At 43.7% G+C, this 17,959-nt stretch overlaps 1 protein-coding gene across 1 annotated transcript in view; it reads left to right on the forward strand.

Moving 5' to 3' along the window:
- LOC147607716 (BTB/POZ domain-containing protein At4g01160-like) overlaps positions 1-17,699 on the forward strand; it is a 37,369-nt gene extending 19,670 nt beyond the window's left edge. The window contains exons 3-4 of the mRNA XM_086790642.1: positions 16,018-16,180; positions 16,348-17,699. Of these exons, the coding sequence (XP_086646768.1) occupies positions 16,018-16,180; positions 16,348-17,522 (1,338 nt within the window). The 3' untranslated portion in view covers positions 17,523-17,699. The remainder of the gene's footprint in view (positions 1-16,017; positions 16,181-16,347) is intronic.
- Positions 17,700-17,959: the final 260 nt, after the last annotated feature.

The following is a 17,959-nucleotide window of genomic DNA, read 5'->3' on the forward strand; positions in this document are numbered from 1 at the left end:
AGCGTAAGTCCCAAAAGGACTCTGACACTAAAGGGGAGCCCAAGTCTAAGAAACCAAAACCTTCTGCAGGGTTAGTTCCTGATCTTGTTGGGGAACAGCCAGGTGGTGAAGAGACTGAGTTATGCAGGGCATGGGGCAAAGTGAGAGATCAAAATGCCTTGATTTTCTTTGACACAGGTGCTAGAGCTAACTTTATTTCACCGGATTTGGCTGGCCGATTGGGGATCCGTGCGGAGGAGATGGGGCCTTTGTATTGGGCTTGTCCTGGGTATGGAGAACCCGTTACTCCTATTATTGGGAAGCTCAGGCTTCATGTGCAGGGTTATGTGGATAGTGAGGAGTTCTTCATTATGCCACTTGATGAATGTGATGTTTTGTTGGGTATGCCATGGTGCCATAGAGTACATGCGGTGGTGGATATATACAACAGGAAGATTACTTTGACTCATAGAGGGAAAGAGCATATTTTGGATGTAAAACTTAAAGGGGAATCTGTTTCTATTGTATCAGCCTTGGCAATTTCATCAATAATGAAAAAGCATCTTTCCGCGTACTTGATTTTTGTTAAGGATGCAAAAGATGATGAGTCTAAATCTACTTTGTCTATGTTAGATATAGACAGGACTGATTTCTTATGTGAGTTCCTAAGATTGTTTTTCTGAGTCATTGCCAGGAGAACTTCCTCCGGAAAGATGATGAGTCTAAATCTACTTTGTCTATGTTAGATACAGACAAGACTGATTTCTTATGTGAGTTCCAAGATTGTTTTTCCGAGTCATTGCCAGGAGAACTTCCTCCGGAAAGGCCAGAAGATCATGCTATTGATCTAATTTCGGGGAGTACTCCACCAAATAGACCGCCGTACTGTGTTAGTGCAGCCCAACAAGATGAAATTATGAGTCAGGTACAGGAGTTGCTGAATAAAGGGTTGATCTAGCCTAGCTCATCACCCTTTTGCTCACTTGTGCTCTTAGTACAAAAGAAAGATGGTTCTTGGCGCATGTGTATAGATTACAAGGCGCTAAACAAGAATACCATGAAGAATCGATTCCCTATTCCGAGGATCGATGACATATTGGACAACTTACAGGGCTCAACAGTCTTTAGTCGGATAGACTTGAAAAGCAGGTATCATCAGATACGCATTAGACCCGAGGATGTACATAAGACAACATTTCGGACCACTTTTGGACTATATGAGTTCTTAGTTATGCCCTTTGGTTTGACAAATGCGCCTGCCACATTTAACAGGATGATGGACAGGATTTTCCGGCCTCATAGAGCGTTTGTGAGCACATTCTTTGATGATATGATTGTGCATTCACACACCGAGGAGGAGCATAGGAAGCATTTGGCCATTGTGTTTGAAGAACTCCAGAAGCATAGGCTGGCCATTAATGGCAAGAAGACTTAGTTCTTCTTGGAAGAGATACACTTCTTGGGGCATATTGTGTCTAAGCATGGAGTCCGTATGGATCCTTCGAAAGTGGAAGCAATTCTTAATTGGCCAGATTTGAGGACCGTGCATGATGTACGCAGCTTTTTGGGATTGTGTTCCTATTACAGGCGGTACATACGGTATTTTGCTGAGATTGCTTCATCCCTTCATGCGGATCATGTATTGGTATTACCGGATCTCCGAAAGGCTTTTGTTGTCCAGTGTGATGCATGTGGAAACAATATTGGGACAGTTCTCATGCAGGAAGGACATGTGATAGCTTTTGAGAGTCGTATATTGCAGAATGCCGAGAAGCATTTGCAGGTTTATGAGAAAGAGATGTTGGCTGTAATTCATGCTCTTTCTACATGTAAACACTATTTGCTTGGGGCTGATTTCACTGTGTAGACAGATCATCAGACCTTGCGTTATTTCCTCACGCAAACTAAACTTTCTGAGAAGCATATGTGATGGGCCAATTTTTTGTCTATGTTCCACTTCCAGATTGTGCATGTGGAAGGCAAAAAAAATATTGTGGCAGATGCTTTGTCACGCAAGCCACAGGTCTCAGCAGTTTCACTTGCTTATCATCATGAGCTTGATGAGATGAAAGAGCAGTATGCCCATGATGAGGATTTTGGAAGGCTCTATGATCAGATGTCTGAGGGTCAGCGGCATGATCATTATACTCTCAGGGATGGTTTTTTGTTGATGCATGGTAGACTGTGTGTTACCAGGCAATTACGAGTCACGACTCAAGGTTATGATTGAAAGTCATGCTCCACTGTATGCCGGTCATAGAGGTATTGACGCCACGGTAAAAGCAGTTGAGACTTTCTTTTATTGGCCGACCTTGAGAAGAGATGTTGATGCTTTTGTTAGGCAATGCATCGTATGTCAGAAGGTGAAGTTTGACCGTCAAAAGACACCAGGGTTACTTCAGCCTTTACCTATTCCAGATAGACCATGGGAGAGCATTGCCATGGATTTTATATTTGATCTTCCACGGACACAAACGGGGAATGATGGCATTTGGACTATCATATGCAGGTTCAGTAAGCAGGCTCATTTCATTCCCGTGCGTAAGACAATCAAAGTTGATCATATGGTGAAGTTGTTCATGGTGAACATCTTCAAGTATCATGGTTGCCTTTGTCTATCATCAGTGACCGTGATCCATGGATGACGAGTTTATTCTGGAGAGGGTTGTTTGACAACATGGGTACAACTCTCAAGTTTTCATCTTCGTTTCATCCACAAACAGATGGTCAATCGGAAGAGGCTAATTCTACAGTGTTAGATCTTCTTAAGTGTTATGTGTCAGAGCACAAGCAACAATGGGAAAAGTATCTTCCTTTGGTGGAGTTTGCTTATAACAACACCGTCCATACCTCGACGGGCAAAGCGCCTTTTGAGATAGAGGAAGGAGGGAAGAAAGTACCACCTATTTTGCACACAAAGGATAAGATCTTTGAGGCTGATCAATATGTGGAAAACATGGATGAAGCTTATCAGAGAGTTAAGTTGGCACTCCAGAAAACTCAGCAAAAGCAAAAGAAAGCAACAGACCGTTACAGACGTGCATTAGAGTTTGCATTGGGTGATTGGGTTCTTTTGCGATTTGAAAAAGCTCGGCTCAAGAAAATGAAGGGTAAAGAGCGCTTATTCCCTAAGTTGAGCATGCGCTATTATGGACCTTTTCAGGTATTGGAAAAGATTGGTGAGGTGGCCTACCGCTTGAAGCTACCAGATCACTGGAGGATTCACAATGCATTTCATGTGAGTCTACTTAGACCTTTCCATGGAGATGTGCCTGAGGATGTATCAGATGAGGCTCAGCCGGAAGTTGAGGAACTTGATGAGATTCTTATTCCAGAGCAGATACTGGCACATAAGGAAAGAAAGGTACGAGGTAAAGTTTCCCGTCGCTATCTTGTGAAGTTCAAGAACTATTCACCAAATGGATGCGAAGTGGATGGAGGAAGGTGACTTAGCAGATTCACCTCAGGTTTTGCAGCTCTATCTCGATGCCTTTGAGTTGGAGCCGACTCTTGTTACGGCTCATTCAGGTTCAGCAAAGAATGAGTCTGGAGCACTGTGCCTGATGCTCAAGAGGGGGGTAGCACCTCCACTCCCTTGATACAGATAGGCTCAGATGACATCTAGAGGTCGCTTGGTGCAGCTTTTGTCTCACCCGAAGGTACTGATGGCTGACAGTACATCTGTTTATGGGACTTCTATGATATATGTGTACTAGTCACATTGGATGTTGTGGTTGTGTATGGTTCACAGTGGTATACAACTTGGACTACTACTACACCATTGGTTTGCAGTGAATGTTGTTACATATGCATGGCTTAGAGAGATTGGGACGCTGATCTTGCCATATTGTATTTTTCACTTTGGATATTTTGCTGTATCACTAGATTGCAATCGAGGACGCTTGCCATGTTTCAAGAGGGAGGTATGTCATGACCCTGTGAAGTTGGAACAGCACAAGTGTGGGCATGGTGGTCGGTGAGCAAGATAAATACATACTGGTACGGTTAATCCCTCTGGTGCAGAACTGCGCATAATAGTTGGTAAACTTTGAACATATCTTTCTTTCTTTCTTTCCACTGGCTTATGTCTGCTACAGAGTTGTTTCTTCTGGCCCTTTGTGAGAGGAGGGGTATGGCAGTTTGAAGGGTGGAAACAGAGATTGGACAGTGGATTTGTATTTAGGCTGAGTTTGAAGCCATGAACATGGAACAGCCAGATGCGTGCTCAAGGCTGCCCTGTTGTATTGTCTTGGTTGATTAGAGGGAACCACGGTGTGTTGCTTTTGTGGGACACAGATCTGTATGTGAATCCTCTATGCTAAGAGGTCTTGAGGGCTGCCAGATTGGACATGCAGGTTTACTTTCCGTGACTGGCTTTGTTGTACTCAGTTAAACTTTCCATTGAATTTGAATAAAGAAATACCGAAAGGGGCGCCAAGCTTTGGGGCCAACAGGTGTCGTTTTCCTTTTTGTTCTGGAGCATTCTAGCTCCTGTTCATTTGTTATTTGACTGGACTACTTTTGGAAAGGTGACTGCTAGTCTACTGCACTTTGGTTTCTACCAGAGGCTGGTTTTACTGTATCCAAGAAAAGTCATGCGTTGAGACTTCGAGTCCAACTTGGAGCGGTGCTCCTTAGGCACATGAACATACGCCGTACGTCCAAATATCCGAAAATGAACAACGGAAGGCTTCTCACCATGGAAAGCCTCATATGGAGTTTTGTTGGGAAGAGCAGCAGCAGGAGACCTATTCTGAATGTAGACAGCAGTGGAAGCCGCCTCAGCCCAGAAACGTCGAGGTAATGAAGAATGCTCAAGCATAGCACGGGCCATCTCCATAATGGTGCTGTTCTTCCTCTTGGCAACTCCATTCTGTGATGGAGTATATGTTGTAGTAAGCTGTCTCCGAATGCCATGTGTCTTGCAATATTGTTGAAACTCCTAGGATGTGAACTCACCCCCTCCATCGGTCCTGAGAGCCTTGACCGAGTGACCGGTCTCTTTTTCCACCTTGGCCATCAACCAACCCATCCTTCGAAGCTTGCTGCAGAAGCTGATAGCTCAAATGGCCAAACCGAGCATGCCAAAGAGCAGAAGAAGCACCAGAAGAAAGCAGAGTGGTCAATTTGTAGAGGCCACTATCTTGGACTCCCTGAGCCAAGATGCTACGAGTCACCTTATCACGAATGGTAATCTCATAACGAGAAAAGATCACCTCCGCACCGTGAGCACCTCCGCACCGTGAGCTGTAAGAGCACTCACTGACAAAAGGTTAAAAGCCAAATCTGGAATATATAGAACTTTAGAGAAGTACCTCTTGTCCTCGTTAGAACGGAAGATGGGGATAGTGCCATGACCATGCACTGGCACAGAAGAAGAATCACCCAGAGTGATCTCGCCTGATCTGGCAGTGAAGTCCTCGAACCAATCTCGATGGAGTGTCATATGAGCAGCAGCACCGCTATCAACAATCCAAGACCGTGACTGAGAAGTCACAAGAGCAAGTATACCCCGAGTACCTGCTAAGAGAAGAATGCCATCATCCTTCTTGGGTTGAGACATCGCCGTTGAGGAAGAGGTCTTTGCTGCTTCATCACGCTTCTTCTTGTGACATTGGGGTGACTTGTGAGTCGTGACCCTTCTTGCCACAATAATGACATTCAATGTCCTTATTCTTTGAAGATTTGTTGTCTTTATCCTTATCGGAATCCTTGGAGTTCTTGTCAGAACCCCCTTTTCCTTTCTTTTGTTGAGTCTTCTCTTTATCTCGTGTTGCCAAAGCTCCATCAGGGCCACCGGAGGTGCCAGTCTGCTCCTCAAAGCGAGACTCAATCTGCATAACGGAGGGGAGAACTTTCCCCAAGTAACTGGAACAGGACGAGGAGAAGAAACCAGAGACTGAAAGTATGCATCAAACCTCCCTGGAAGTTTGGAGAGCAGCCGAATAGCCATATTCTCTGTGGAGATGTCCTTGCCACAAACAGCAAGCTCGTCCCAGAGATCTTTCATCTTCGAGATGAAAGCAGATAAAGATGGAAACGCAGAAACTGATAAGTTCATAAGCATCTGTTGTACGCACATGACAGAGAACAGCATCCTGACAGTTCAACACCAGGAAGGAGAAAACACGTCGATCATTCGACTGCCAAATATCAATCTGTGCCTGAGTCACACCACCGGAAGCAAGGGTGGGAGGGGTGGCATTGGCCGGTGTAACAAGCCAATCCCAGAGATCCACGCCACGCAAGGCTGATTTCACCTTCACCTTCCATAGGGTGTAGTTGGAACCATCCAACTTGGCAGACTCAGCAAACATATGAAGAGAAGTGGGAACAGCCATCACAAAAGCTTGGGCTCAATCTCAAGAAATGCACAAACTTTGAAGAAAAGGTGTTCTCCACAGGTACCAAGAGTGCCACCAAAGCCTACAACACCACAAGCCCCCTCTGCACAGGGAAAGGGCCACTGGAGAGGAAAACGCAGCAGTGAACAAGTGCTGTCCTGTAGAAAACAGGCCGCCTGCAGTCCAATCTCCAAGTGGGCAATGAAATGCTGATCAACAAGAGCCCGATGGCTGAATTGGTGAAAGCCAATCTGAAGGAAAAGCGACCAGCAGGGTGCTGTCCAGAAAATGCAGCAGCAAAAGCTATGAATCTGGAAGAAAATGCAGAGGAGTAGGTGCTGAAAACAGGGCTGAATCTGGGGCAGCAGAAAGGTTGCTAAACCGGGAGCGATGATACCATGAAAGAGTGCACAGAGCGGCAGCAGAGTGGCACTAGAATGTGCTGAACAGAGAGTGCAAGAGAGAGAGAGAGATATGGAGCAAACTATGCTGAATATACTGAACCAAAACAGTCCCAAGCAAGAGACACTGTTAGTCTCATAAGTGAGGGAGCAAAATATGTACAAGAGTGAATGAGAGATGAGAGGCCAGCACCCACTATTTATAGTGGGGAAGTGCTGGCTGACTGGAGCTCATAAACAGGCCGACTGGAGTTGTTGGACATGGCCGACTGGAAAAATGCCAGAATGGCTAGGAAAAATCCCAAAAAAATAGTAAAAAGGGGTGGCCAGCCCACAAGCAAGGGCCATACAAAAGGGGACCAAATGGGCACCATAAAAGAGCAGAAACTGGGGATGAAAGTGCTAACAATTCTTTCTATCTTTAGCAGTGCATTTGCTCTATCAACTACTTATTTGCTGTACAGTTGTACGAATTCTTTCTATTTGCTACTTCCCTTAGTGCTAGGCTTGATTATGGCTGAGTCTGCCCTGCATATTTGGAGGTTTGATAGAAACTTAGTACTACGAAGGGCTTGTGTGAATATATGCTCTTATGTGTGTGTGTGTGAGCATATCTTGATACAGAGTTCTACACCCCCTATTGGGCACTGATGACATTAGCGGGGATGTTGTAGTATCTAGTCCATACTATGCATAATGGAGTTGATAGTTATATAGTCTTGTGGGTTGACTACCATGAGTATATAACAGGCACGTTCCTAAAAGGTGAATTTGGACATGTTCCTGGATTCATCTAGGTATATATAAGAACTATATATTTAGCTATTCTCTCATTCTTGAGACATGTAAAAAGACAAGAGAGCTCACTAGCTCTAAGAACTTGTACTCAAGACGACTCCAAGGAGTCTTATCTAATATAACTCAGAGGAGGGTTGGTCCAAGGCTATTTTGACTCTTAGTGTGGTGTCTTCTCTCTCTACTCTCTCTCTCGTTTATTTTTAGATTTTCTTAAGGTTCTATGTGTGAAATTGTCGTTTTCTTGAAGATAAGCTAAGTACCCATGCCACAGCCCTTACGAAGGCCTGTTTCAATGGTATCAGAGCGAAGGTTCTCTCTCTCTCTCTCTCTCTCTCTCTCTCTCTCTCTCTCTCTCTCTCTCTCTTGCGAGGGATAACTTTCTTTACACGCGGTGCTTTTTGCTCTTTCTTTAAGCAATGGGAAGCACTCACCACCAAGAAGAGGATCAAGCCACCAAAAGTGGAAAGCAAACCCAAGAAGACCTAAGAATCCACATGGTCAAAGAAACCATGATCAATTTGAACACTATTCTCCAAGATCCCGACTTGATGAGAAATTTTTGAGCAACTATCTAAGAAGATCGAGCAAATGAAGAAAGGGAATGAGCAACCAACAAAGGAGGATGGGGTTGAAAATCAAAAGTCTTCATCAAAAAGATCTCCCTCAAAGAGACTTTTATCCGCCAACTTGATATTGCTTTTGGTTCCGAAAACTATTTGGAGTCATCCCAGATTCGCATGGCTAGTTTACATCTTATGAAAACAACCAATGCATGGTGGGGTGCTCACATGGTTCAGGGAACGTCTCCCAAGAATTGGAAAGACTTCAAAAAGTAGTTTTATGATTAGTTTTTACCTAAGAAGTTTGAAGATGATGTGCACCTTGCATGGGAAAGATTGCGGATGGAAACAAGTGAGATAGTTGATCACCACAACAAGAAATTTTGGGATGCATAGCTCAAGGTTACTTCTTTTAAAGATTTCTAAGAAGTCTAAGTTAAGAAGATATCGGGCTGGTTTGCATGACAACGTTCGAGATTTTGTGAATGTATGCTTGAATGATACCATCCAAGATTTGATGCATTCCGCTTCCGTTGCTACCAGGGTCTGCATGGTAGACGAACCAAAGAAAGACAAGTATTGGAGATCAAAAGCCTTCCATACTTGAGGAGTGTGAGAACTCCAAGAATAGGTTTTAGCCTATGAAGCCTAGGGGTACACCAAACTCCTACAAAGGAAAGCACAACATGAAAATGAGCAAATAGAGGTCTACTGCAAAGGGATGGAAATGCTTTAGATGTGGCAAAGAGGGGCACATGTTGGCCCAATGTCTTGATCGTCCTAAGGGACCTAGAGAGCAAGTAAAAAGGAAAAGTCGAAGCCAGTGGTTGGTGGGATTCTTGATGTATTGGGAAACACCTTCAGAACTCGAGGCTAGAGAGTTATACCTCTCTTGGGGTAAAGTGCGGGACAAGAATGCTCTAGTGCTGTTTGACATGGGAGCCCCAAATAATTTCATTTCCATAGAGCTTGCGTAACAGTTGGGTATCAAACCCGATGAGATGGACCGATCTTGCATGCGGAACAAGTGTTTCATGGTGAGGTAGTGACAGTAACGCCTATCATTTGTAAGTTGAGGATTCATGTCTAGGGTTATGTGGACTATGAGGATTTCTATATTTCATCTTTGAAGCACTTGGATGTCATCTTGGAGATACCATGGTTCTATAGGAAGAGTGCTATTATCCAGTTTGCCGAGAGGACTATTTCTTTTAAGCATAAGAATAAGGATATCACTATTGTAGCAAAGAAGAAGGGATATGCCATCCCTATTGTATCCCATGTATCTACAACCAGCCGACCAATGAAGAGTTGGAGGAAGTTCTTCAACCAAAGTAAATTGTCTTTCATAAGGAAAGAAGGGGATCGCATGGCAAAGTTACTAGAAAGTACCTTGTCAAGTTCAAGAATTATTCAGCTATGGATGCCAAGTGGTGGATGACAACTGCTTTGCGGAGTATCTACATGTTTTACAAGCATGTTAGGAAAGCTTTTCAGTTGAGGACAACTGATTAGAAGCCAAGGGGATATCACCGGCCTTTGTATTTTGATATCCAAGGAACCAGGAACAAAGGAGAATGCTCAAGCTTTATATTCCACTATAGGAAATTGAGTATTCTAGAACTCGAGGGTTGTTGTCCAAGTTTTATAAAAAAGGAGCAACTCTAAGATTGAACAACACTAAATCTTTTGTACAAGAGTCATAGGACTAGCCATCTTTGTTAGAATTTATGCATCTTAGTGAATTTGGGGTTGTACCTATTTTAGGGCATTTTATGTATATCTCCTTGATTTAGTAGGTCGTGAGCTGGTCGGCCTGCTTTAGTGCAGTCGGCCAGGTCATACATGCAGTATATAAGGAGTTACCCATTTCTCACTTCATTCATCCATTCCCTTGCACAAGTTCAACATTCTCTTGTTGGCCAATTGCCATTGTAAAGCTTCAAGCTAATATAAAAGGTGATCTTGTCCACAAGCTCTCTCTACTCTCTTTCGTCTTGTTTATGCTTCCGCCTATGCATTCTCCAACATGGTATCATTCGCTTAGGTTCAGGCTGCTCCATCTACTGCAAATGTGCCCGCCATCTCTTTTGTTCCTTGCGTTTTTTGCCCTAGCTCCTCTTGGCTGTAGATCAGTCCCAAACAGTGGCTGCGTTTTCCTAATCTGCTGCGTTTTCTGGTCCAACCAGCTCTCTTCTTGTTGTTGGCCAGTTTCTTGGCTGCGTTTTCTCCTACAGAGGCAAGCCGGCCAGGTTCTTGGCTGCATTTTCTTCTATAGAGGCAAGCGTTGGAGTTTTGGCTGTGTTTTCTGCTCCGGCATTAGTTGTTGGTGAGTTTCTTGCATGTGGAGTTGCCAGGCAAGTGGCTATACATCTCCTTCTTCCTCCACGAGTCCCTACCCTTTCGGTAGGAGGTTCCCGGTGGTTTCTTGGACTGTTTTGTTGCTGTCTAGCCTCCTCCTCTCTCAAGTTTTAGAGGGGGCTGATTGGTTCTAGAGCCTCGCTTTGTTGGAAAGCACTTGAGAGAAGTCTTGGAGAGTTGAGATTTGTGTTCTTTGTTGCTGTGGATATGGCTCCGCCCTCTACGAACAAGGATGACAAGTTGAAAGGACACAACTATGCCCATTGGAAGCTTCAAATGCGGATTTGGTTCATCCACAAGGGTTTGTGGGATATTGTTTAGGGCACTGAGAGGAAGCCCAAGCGTCCTCAAAACTCTAAGAAGTGGAGTCAGGATCAGGAGGATGAATTTGTTACGGAATTACAAGATTGGGAGAATAGTGACTCGAAGACGCATTTTGTGCTTGTGCGGACCATCACAGAGGAGGTCTCACTGGCCGTGCAAACTCTCACCAGTGCTCATCAGGTACGGTCTAAATTGGAGGATCACTTTGCTCGAGATTCGTCACGACGATAAGGGCAGTTACCTTGCAAGGGCAGCTCTATGGTTTGTTATTCCTTAAAGGCAATTCCATGCAGTCGTTCCTTATGAAGGCCAAGACTATCCATGACCAGTTACTGGCTATGGGTGCTGCTTTGTCCTCTGCTCAGTTGGCTGTACTTATTCTCACTAAGCTTCCCCCGGACTATGATGTGATTTCTCGATCTTTGCGGTGCCAGGTCACATCCACTTAGTTGGATTTTGATGATCTTAGCTCCCTACTTTTGGAGGAGGAGTTTGTTCTCGTCTCACAGGGTAAGTTGAAGATGAAAGTCAACAGTTTTGACGAGGCACCACCCTAAAGACGATCTACTAGGTCATCCATCCTCAGTAAAAGATTGTGAGTTTGTGCAAGCCTTTGTATTCTACATAGAAGGGCATGCTACCATCTTTCTTCCGTGATAGAAAGAACGGTTGCGCCCCATGGAGACTTACTAGAGTGAACAAAGCCTTTATTAAGATAATCATGCAATTGCCGAGCAATCTTGTCCTCCTCCTCCTTAATAAACCGATAAGGTTGCCGGGAGATGGGATTACTAACAAAAGCTCAATCGCATGATCAACGCCCGTCTCAGGTGGCAAACCATCTGCACATCACGAAACTCTTTTAAAATATCATATTAACTTTGTTGTTCTTTAGAAACCTCACTGCTTGAGATCAAATTACATTCACAAGCAGATGATCTTAACAAAATTTCAGCATTGAAAAGATCATGCAAACAAAAATATGACTTAGAATTTTGGATCAAAAAGAGCTTCATATATATCCTCGACGGAAGCTTGAGTCAGGTTTCATCTCAAAATCCACGGGGGACATCACCCTGGACTACATACAATTCATCGTCATGAACAAATGAGAGCTTATGAGACTGATAATCCAACATCATCTTGCTCTTATCAAAAAGCCAAGACATTCCCAAGAACACGTCCACCTTGTCAAGGTTCATGATGTGGAAGTCCAAAGCCTCCTGGTAGTCCTGAATTTGGACTTCTAGCCTAGGCACCGTTCGATCCCACACTTCCACGTCCGAACCCTTGGCAAGATTGACCACATAACGATGATCACTTGCCACCATGGGTAGCCAGAGTGTCTGCATGAAACATGAAGAAATAAAATTGTGAGTAGAGCCGTTGTCAAATAGAATCCACACTTGATGGCTGCCTATAGATCTATGAACTCAAAGGAGATCATGCGGACCAAATGCAGACTCACTAATCTGGCACCTTGGCAACTGCTACTATCCAAATGATGAATTTCAACAGAAGAGATCAAACAGTTACCTTAGTTACATAATGTGTACCAAGGTCTTACCTCCCAAAGACTTCTTCTTCGGACAATCCCTATAGTGATGGCCGGGCTGGTTGCACTCGAAGCACAGGTTATCCTTTTGCACCTTTGCCACCAGTTCCTCGGTAAGCGGCGCAGGCCTTCTCTTGCCTCTAGAGTGCTTCTTGGGATTGCACTGTGACAATTGACCCTTCTAGGATGCTGCAACATGCCCTCACTTCTTGTCTTTAGAGGACTTTTGGCTTTTGCGTGAGGTATCACTTGCAAGCTCACCAAACCTTTTGACTACAAGGGTATCATCAAAATTTTTGGCATAATGGTAGATGTCATCCAATGAGTGAATATGTTTCTGGAGAACCCCATTTTGATAATCCGGTGGAAGGCCGTTCAAGTATAGCATGTAAACCAACACGTGGCTTCTCAAGGGCCTTACAACGGTTCAGAAGGTCTTTAAACTTTTGGGAATAGTTGTCTAGGCTCTTCTTTCCGATCTCCAGTTTAGACAATTGATGCAAGTTGTCTATCTTGTTTACAGAGACAAATTGTCCTAAACACATTCTGAAAGTCAGCCCACGTTGCCGGCTTCACTCGGAGGTCCTCCCACTAGACAAACGTTTTATGCTGAAGCATAATTTGAATCGAACTAATACGCTGAGCATTAGTGTACTTGTATAGATAAAAAAAAGCGGTCCACTTCCCAAGCCAACTATCCAAGTAAAGTTCCTCACACCCCTCACTGGAAAAAGGTTCTAGGTTGAAGGAAACCTGCAAAGGAGGAGGATTACTAGCTGCAGCTTGGGGAACCTAAGACGTAGGTCCACCTGTTGTCTCTGTAAATCAAGCACAATGGAGTACAAAGAATCCACAAAAGGAGATGCAGGAGGTTGAGGAGCGGGTGATGGCTGTCCAAATGGCAGAGGAGGCTGCACATAGCCCATATATTGATGACACGGCTGTGAGTATTGGAAAACAACAAAGTAACGATTAGAATCTATACCAGAACTTGCCATAGGAATCGGCTGTCCCAAATATTGAGATGGTACTTGAGGCGTTGAAGCCTTGCCCCAAAACCCCACATGCTATTTTTAGATGGTGAGTCACCCCTGTAGTGTGCCATAAATACAATACAATGGTTTAGAACTTGTAGTTTGTAGGATTGTTTGTAGGTCTATCTAGTGCTAGCTAGGCACTTAAAATATGGTAAAAGCTTAGGTAATTGTGGTCACAATTGGGCAATTGGGGAGTTGTGGAATTGTGACTCATGAGAAATTGGGCAATTGTGAGAAATTGGGCAAATGAGAATTTAGGGAATTGGGAATATTGGGGAATTTGTGAGAAATTGGGGAAGAGAGGAGGAGGTGACTGCAGATCGCGTGCGAGAGAGAGAGAGAGAGAGAGAGAGAGAGAGAGAGAGAGAGAGAGAGGATGTTTGGGTTGCAGGTTGCGTGCGGGGAGAGAGAGAGAGAGAGAGAGAGAGTGAAAGCCCAACATTAAAAAAAAAAAACACTTAGACAAAAAAAGAAAAAAAGACAATTCGTTTTTTTAAGAAACAAAAAAAAATCCCCGTTTTTGGATATGTTTCTGGAGTTTCGGCTGTTTTGGGGTTTCGGAGTTTCTCAGCCCAGAAACGCATTTCTATGTGACTATGCTCCCCTCTCCTCTCAGTCGGCAGCCCACATACAGTTGCGTTGTAAACATGCAGAAGAGTCCCAAAAAGCATGAACACTCGGCAGAACCAAAAGGCGTGCAGGTTAATACTTTCTTCAGACCTCAACCAGCTCTCTGTTTGTTACAGCCAACAGGTCAAACCCTCTTGAGTATAATTAGACCAAGACTATTTCCATATATATGCAATGATTCCATGAACCATCTATGCACATCTAACTACAACGTCTTCCCTGTTCACATCTGACTCCACCCTAAGTGTCCCATACCACCGTGCCTTGGAAGACAAAGTAGTCCATGGATTAGGACCGGAAGATCCATGTAACCACACTAGGTGTGAACGTCCTTGGGCACTGTCTCGTGAACAATATGCATGTCACACTTAATATGTAAAAGCCACATTGCACATAACAACTGAATGATACATTAGTGCACAAGATAATCTGCTTAGAGACAAGCACGGCACAGAACATCACCACCACTGGGGCGGCGAACGGGCCGACCCTCCCCTCAATATTGAAGTATATTATTGGAGTATTTAAATCTGTACAAAGTTCCAAGGTCTCGCCAGCCAGATAATCCAATGCAATGCAAGTATGAAGACAAGTTAACCAAACAGAAGTGTGTCGGAGTAGTTTGCCGATGTTGGACTCGTCGAATGAGTCTAAGTAGCCTACCCACCAGTCTCATACACTTGGAGGGAAGTGAACGCGAAACTGTTATTTGGAGACCACGCACAAATAGGTGCCCTTGTACTAGAGCCTGGCTCCTACCCTTGTAAAGACCATGGCTCAAGCCTCCCTTGTATGAGTACACAAACAAGTATAGGTATGCGAATAGGTACAAGTACACGAACAGGTACTTGTACGTGATGTCAATAGGAGGCACTCAAACAAGTACACTTGGTGCCAGTTCACAACACGTACATTTGGTACTGCAGATGTAGGATGATATTCAGCAGGTACTTGTTGGTACAGTAGGGTTTTCAGCATGTACTTGTAGGTACAATTAGGGTTTCAATTTGTACTTGCAAGTACAGTTTATCCTATACTTGCAAGTACAATTAGGGTTTTAGTTTGTACTTGCAAGTATAGTTAGGGTTTCAACAAGTATAGCAGGTACATAGTCATGTACAATAGGTATAGTAGGCGGCTACAACAGGTACAGAGTGAGGTACAACAGGCACAATAGGTACACAGATAGTCGACTTGTGGATGGGGGTAAAGAAAAAGATGTGCCAGCCTCCAATGTGAGAGAGGGAGAGAAGTAGTCGTGGGAGAGGTTGGTGGAAGGGGGTGGAAAGGTGTCCATTGTTTATAGGACACGTGGCAACCCCTTAATGAAGGTGGGCACCTCTATAAGGAGCCCCCTCATTAAAGAGTCCCACAAATGGGTTTTAATGGGATATGAGGATGCCTAAGGCTTGGACAGGCCATATCTTGGTCCTTGGACCCTGGGCATTGGCCAATAGCTTGTGCCCAAGTTAAAAGAATGTGAACTGCGAAGGTTATAAACTCCTAGAGAAATAAACAAAGGTTTAAATGAATACTTACCACCTGTTCACATGCCATAAACCATGTCAGAATATAGGGCATTTGCATGGTTCACGGGTGGGCGTCCCCTACCTGTGAACCGGACATGTCATCGCAGGCAGTCACACGAAAACACAAGTCACGTGAAAACAGTTTCAAGTAGGCAGAGATGCGTGCATATGCATTATGCAATGGATATATCTCCCGTTCCTGGAACCTATAAATAGCAAGTCTTTCAGAATACAAAACTAGGATACAGAAGATAGGTGTTTTAAGATGGCCAAAGAGCCTATATAAAGCATTGTACGTGGTGGAAGTATTATCATAATACAATCATTCTTGTGCTATGCAACAACTCTCTCTCTCTCTCTCTCTCTCTCTCTCTCTCTATATATATATATATATATATATATATATATATATATATATATATATATATAATATACTCTCTCTCTCTCTCTCTCTCTATATATATATATATATATATATATCAAGCATTTTGTCTGGCAGGGAATTATCAAGTCTTTAAACAATGAGCAAAATATGGACAGACTACAGTTACATGTCAGCTCAGTAATACTAGCTGCACACTCGGATTATTTTATGAGGCTGTTTTGTAATGGAATGAGCGAGTCCAGATCTGAGGTTGCTGTCGTACAGGTGACTGAAGAAGGTAGCGATCTCTCTCTTGAATGAAATGCTAATGAAACATGGTTCCACCCTTGCATGGTATCTGTTTTGAAGGAGGTTTTTCATGTCTACTGTGTTCTCACCTTCCATTGAAAAGATTAAATACAATTCTATGACACTAAAGCATGTTGGAATGGGCTCTTTGTGCAGAGAGACTTGGGTTGCAGAGTCTTATTGAGTATATGTATACAGGGCACTTAAGAGAACCATCCAATGCGGAGACTGCAGTCATGCTTCTTTGCTTGGCAGATAGGTTTGCAATCTCTTCATGCATGGAACCTCTCATGGATGCCTTCAAACGGTTCCCCAATACCCTCCATGATTGCCTTTTGGTATTGGGCCTTCCAGAGACACTGAAATCCAATAAAAGTGTGCAACCAGTGGTAGATCATTGCCGCAGTTATCTCTCCCAGCAGTTTCCGGATGTGTCTGCTAGGAAATCTGAGTTTCTTTCGCTTAACCTTGAAGGTGTGAAAGTGGTCCTTGACAGTGAGTCACTAAATGTGCAGTATGAGGAGGAGGTTTTCTGGTATCTTCTGGACTGGCTTGAAACCAACTACCATGATTTGGAAAGTCGAATTTGTGCTGCAGAAGAGATCGCAGAGGTAGTCAGGTTTCCTTGGTTAACTGGAGATTTTCTGGAAGATGTTGTTGCTTGCAGTCCGCTCATGCAGAGCCAGGCTTGTCAGGCTTTGATTATAGAGGCAGTCAAGTTCAAGAGTTTCACACATGCTCGTCAGCAGGAGATGATTTGGAAAAAGAATTCCCATAACCGTTTCCGACCCCGCAACAATCTGATCCTCGAGAACTTCTGGGGTAACTCAAAAACATACGTTTTACAGCAGATGGACAAGAGCTGCCAAGTCTACTTTGAATTTCCTCTAGAGTTAGTCATTTGTAAGGGTGACAACTTCCGGTCACGCACCTTCTCTCTAGGTCCTAACAAATACACCTTTTACATTGATGCTAAACCAGGATCTGTAAAAGCTTCATATATTTCCCAGCTCACATGCTGTATAAGTCTTATGTTTTCACCTAACCCCTTGTGGAAAGCTTCGGATGAGAGCTCTTGCCATACATGGCTTGAATACACAATTGCCATGAAAAGGGACTACTCTCAGAACTATGATACCAGGGCCACTGGTCACTGTGATTTGCAAGTCGCTGAGGGTGCTTGCGCGCAATTTAATGATTTCTTCTCTGGCTGGTTCATTGAGAGGGGTTTCAGTTACCCAAGATGGAACCTCACAATCAATGGTCCAGTTTTCTTTAGGCTTGATCTCCATTTGAAGGAGAGACCGAGCTCAGAGTCAAGCTCTTTTTAACAATCTTCTTTATAATCTTGTACAATATGTTGTTAAGGGCATGTACACTTTGTTAAGAGAATAAGACATTATCTTGACTGTGCGAGGATTGACAGTGGTGACATAACCCTAAAACTATAGGGTCCATGCATGTATTATTTTGATTTCAATTTGTAATATTGTCGTACTGTTTCGCTGCGTGCTTTGCAACCTATTTGATGTGATAGCTACCAAAAGAGATACTTGGAATCTTGGAGGGGCTCAATGAGGAATGGCAAAACAACCACTCGAGGTGTGTTATCATTAGTTCTACCTTGGATTTTTAAATATTTTCTGTGACCTGGTCACTACCATAGTACTAATGACTGGCTATTTTGGTTTTGGTTCATAATAGAGACCATCCTGGCATTAGTTGCAGGTGCCTTGCCTGGATCAAGTGGATTCTGGATCTCCCTCTG

Source organism: Cibotium barometz, chromosome 55 (assembly GCF_041138505.1).
Source record: "Cibotium barometz isolate CiBa-2024 chromosome 55, ASM4113850v1, whole genome shotgun sequence".
Lineage (NCBI taxonomy): Eukaryota > Viridiplantae > Streptophyta > Polypodiopsida > Cyatheales > Cibotiaceae > Cibotium > Cibotium barometz.